This window comes from Populus euphratica, unplaced genomic scaffold, assembly GCF_000495115.2.
Source record: "Populus euphratica unplaced genomic scaffold, PopEup_1.0 scaffold3249.1, whole genome shotgun sequence".
NCBI lineage: Eukaryota > Viridiplantae > Streptophyta > Magnoliopsida > Malpighiales > Salicaceae > Populus > Populus euphratica.
Window position 1 is genome coordinate 1 of NW_011503072.1, and position 4755 is coordinate 4755.

Below are 4755 nucleotides of genomic sequence, written 5' to 3' on the forward strand. Positions count from 1 at the left end.
GATTAAAATAGCTTAATAATATTATGAGTAAATTAATATTTATAAAATATTTTATATAATTTGATGAGTTGAAAATATTTTTAAGAAGGTAGTTAAATGTAAAGATTGATTATAAAATATTTTACATAATTTTTAATAAAAAGAAAATTGGAGAAAAGCAAAAAGACGTGTTTCACGTTTTTTTGAGATTTCAAGGAACAAGAAAAACAAAAGGCATGTAAACCTTGTTCTTGGTTGTGGTCTTTTGTACAAAAAAAGTTATTACACTTATTATAACATATTTTCAAATATTTTTTTAATTATGTATTAAAAATATTTTTAATTAAAAAGCTTAAACTATATAGAAGGTTTTTAAATAATTTTATATTATTTTTTAATTTATATTTTGAATTGAGTTTTCTAAATTCAAAATTCATTTAGACCTATACTGTTTTTGGCATCATATTCTAATTTTTTAAAAATATAAAATATAAAATCATGATTATTTAATTATTCTAATTTTATATTTAAAATATTTAATCTATCATTTAAAATTTTAAAAATAATTTTATATTACTTTAACACTGGATATGGCTATTGAAATCCTTTCCATCAGGGGTTGATAATTCACATCATTTATTTATCTCCTGATATTTTCACAAGTTCTGGGTTAATCTCAAGGTATTTTTTAATTAGCCTTTGTTGCGAATCTTTAAAATATTTTTTTAGAAAAGATACATCTCTATGTTTTGCCCATGACTACACACACACTTTAAATCACGATTTTAAAACCAAAGCTATGTTTGTAGTTCATCCAGATATAGATTACATAACATGGCCTCGGATTGCTTGACATCAAGCCAACTAATTTTAATATTAGAGTTAGCCATCACCTGCACATCGAGATTTTGTTGCCATTAACATACTAGCATATTCTTTGTTATCTTTTATTTTATTTTATTTTTTAATATATTGGAAGACTCCATGGATCATGGGTTGCACGAGGACAACCCTCTCCCTTTATGAATCTCACCTTACAAACCCGAAATCACCAAATGGAGATCCGGACTCTTTTAACTTTCACATGCATTGGTTCCAATATTCTATCAAATAACGAAGGTATTTTTTTCTCGAGAATTGGAGAACTTGAAACACATTTATAAATGAATTTGAGTGTGAAAATTATATGATCTCTAAATATATATGTTTTGTTTCACTCTCCAGTCGATTCTTTAATGAATATTTAAATTGAGAATAAAATCCATTGTACGAATGAATCTCCTAAAATCCTTATAAGAGGTTAATTTATTGATCTCCTTCATTTACAGGTAACATCATTTAAGTGCGGTGGTTTTGCAATGGGCATATCAACCAGCCATGCAACATTTGATGGGATAAGCTTCAAGACCTTCTTGCAAAACTTGGCTGCCCTGGCTGGTGGCAAACCCCTGGCTGTCACTCCCTGCAACGACCGTGAACTCCTAGCTGCTCGATCTCCACCACGTGTCACCTTCCCTCACCCTGAATTGGTCAAACTTCAGACTCACCTGGGCCAAGAATTGAATGCTCCAGTCTTTGATGCCGCCCACGAAGCCCTAGACTTCAAGATTTTCCGGCTAACTTCCGGCAACATCTCCGACATGAAAGAGAAGGCCAAGACAAGTCCAAGCGCCCGCGTTTCTGGGTTTAATGTGGTGACTGCTCATATTTGGAGATGCAAGGCACTGTCACAACCGGAAGCCCAGGATCCCGATAGAGTGTCAACAATTCTCTATGCGGTCAACATTCGGCCAAGGTTGATCCCTCCTTTACCAGAATCATATGCTGGAAATGCTGTGTTAACTGCTTACGCAAATGCTACGTGCAAGGAGCTGCAAGAGGGGCCAATCTCTAAACTGGTGGAGAGAGTGGCAGAGGGTTCAAAGAGAATGACTGACGAGTATGTGCGGTCTGCTATAGATTGGGGTGAGATTCACAAAGGATTTCCGCATGGAGATTTCTTGGTATCATCTTGGTGGAAATTAGGATTTGATGAAGTGGAATATCCATGGGGGTGCCCCAGGTACAGTTGTCCTGTGGTGTACCACAGAAAGGATATTATCTTGCTTTTCCCGGATATCGATGACAAGAATAGCGTCAATGTTCTGGTTGCCCTGCCCAGCAAGGAAATGGAAAAGTTTGAAAGCCTCTTCCACAAATTCTTATCGGCTTGAATTTTCCGTATGAAAGTGGAATTTCATATTACTAAGTTGAATAATATAATGACCAATACCTATAGTTTGCTTGCTGCTAGATTCTGCCATCAAGAATAAAGGAAGAAGGAAGAAGAATTACTTCCGACGACGACGGGCAGTCAATCACTAATATACACACACGCTCCTGGTTTTTTTTTTTACTTTTTTAATTTAAGCGTGTTGTTGTATGTTTGTTTTTTATCGCTTTCTGAATGTAAAGTGAATATTATCTAGAGAAATGTTTCGCCAGCTGCATGCGTGAAATATTTACTGATTGTGGAGAAAAATAATTTGTAAGATTAGAAAATAATCGGAGTGGAATTATGAGAACATTAAAGGAATTATTTGGCATTGGTAATCATGATCTGCTTGTATTAGACAGGGGTTGAAGATGGATGTTGCCTATCGCAGGAGACATGGCTCTGAGATTGGACTGACATCATAAGAGTACTGGGAGATACCTTTCCGACATCCGAGTTTGCTTCGCATACATCAACTTCTGTGATTCAGGAATGTCATGATGCATCCACGTATGAATTAAATAGCTCAACTTATCAAATTTAATTTTTTTTTAAAAAAAATTAAGTATTACAAATTTTGAGATTACTGAAACCTATATAATTATTAATTATAAAATTCGAATAGAATCAAGATTCGCAAACTAGCCTAAAAAAAGTACAAGCAGAGGCCTCAGGAATATTTAAGAGAATTGGGTGTTATGATTTGATTGATTTAATTAATCCATGTGTTTTCCAGGATAAGCCTCGAATTAAGAGAGGCGTGTTCTTTCCGTCTATAAATGATAGTTCATGTTAGATGGGCTAGGCACCGAAGATGCTAATTAGAAAATTAATTTCATGTAAAGCCAAAAGCTAGATGCACGAGTTATTTCTAGATAATTTACTCTTGAAGATGCTCTGCTACAATGAGCCTTGAGAAAAAAAAATATGGAGCGTATGAATGGGAAGTGTCAAGGGGCCTCTTTCCTCCATAGCAACCCATATAGTTAAATATTAGGACCTGTCATCTTGTGTATTTGGGCTATCCTCAAAGAGTCCAAAGATTCTCATGACAAGTCCAAGTCCGTCAGCAAGTTGTAGGCTCCTTTAAACCCTGGATTGGAGCGCTTGGGTAGTGTTTCATTATTGTTTTTGGAATAGAAAGACAGAGACAATAGAGATACAGAAAATAAGACAGGATGAAGATGGAAACAAAATTATATTTGATAGTGATGTATAAAATAAGATGATTGTTTTTATATTTTATTTGGTTGTGATGAAAAAAACATAATAAAAGATGAAAAAAACAAATTATTTGTAATATGTATTTTTATTAAAGTTTTATATTTTTTTTTAAAAATAATTAGATATGATTATTTTTTTCACTTTAGTTTGTATTGGGTATTGAAATTAAGAATATTAGTTATAAAATCAAAGCTGACTTTATAAATTGACTTGAGGCCTAGATTAGTTTAAGTTCACAAAAAAATAAAAAAGAATGATTGACTCGATCTTGTCTAATTAAAATCGTAGGTCAATCATGGATAAAATATAAGTAAAAAACTTTTTGTTTTTTGAAAAAAAATAATGGTTAAAACAAGATTTTTTTAATTGAAAAAAATTAATGGATAGTTCTCCTGATGAGTGAGCTGAATTTTGTATTAAATGAATTCTTGAGTTGAATTTTAAAATTATATTAATAATTTTTTTTTGTTAATTAACTTATATCAATTCATGCTACTTCTCTTCACCCGTTATGCAGGCCCTGCCTGCCTGATAAATCTGAATAAAATTTTAAAACTATATTAATAACTATTTTTGTATTAATAATTGACGCTGAAATATGTGGTGGCTTTACTGGATGTTGATGTTGAATCGAGTGGTTTAAAATGAGGCCGGGTTTATCTGGGTCCAGTGTCTATCCACTACAGTGGACCAAAAAGTTCTCCGGAGCCTTTTGGGTTTCCACTTTCCAGCATGTTTTTCACTTTTTGATAAAAAAACCACCATGCTATGGGATAAATTTACCGATTTGATACAAGGGCAGATTTAGGTTTCCGGTATGTATTTTGCTTTTGGATCGAAAGGTTATGAGAAAAATTTACTGAATTGACACAAGGACAGGCGGGAAAAATTTATGGGAGAAAGTTGTTATTTGAAAATAAAAATCTACGTCTCCTTATCCATGGAGATAATTTTCTAAAAAATGAAGATATTTTCTGAATTTGAATTCGACCGTGACTTTTGAACGCCTTGGACTATCTTAAAACATTCTCGAGGAAGAATCTACAAGGGAGATGGCCTCTCTCTTTTGGGTATTAGATTCTTGACAAGATTGGATATCGTCGTTGAATGTGGCTGACTTTTGCTCACTCCTGCTAGCAAATTTTACTTTATTCCCTGGTTTCAGCTAACTCCTTGCATCTCTTGCTAAACACCACGCGTTTCATCAACTATCCCCTGTCCTAGTGGCGCCAGCTTCACCTTGTTCTCTGTCAACGCCCCTCAAATCATGAATATAGGAGGACAAGGTTGCTATAAAT

The 4755-nt window shown here is 33.6% G+C and overlaps 1 protein-coding gene across 1 annotated transcript; it reads left to right on the plus strand.

The window, feature by feature from the left end:
• The first annotated feature begins 1221 nt into the window (after positions 1-1221).
• Positions 1222-2555, plus strand: LOC105119631 (omega-hydroxypalmitate O-feruloyl transferase-like). The gene has a single exon (XM_011017797.1). The coding sequence runs from the start codon at positions 1338-1340 to the stop codon at positions 2190-2192; it is 855 nt and encodes a 284-aa protein (XP_011016099.1). The 5' UTR covers positions 1222-1337; the 3' UTR covers positions 2193-2555.
• The last annotated feature ends 2200 nt before the right edge of the window (positions 2556-4755 follow it).

Coding starts and splice junctions, on each gene's coding strand:
- LOC105119631 (XM_011017797.1), top strand. CDS start 1,338: ATGGGCATATCAACCAGCCATGCAACATTTGATGGGATAAGCTTCAAG.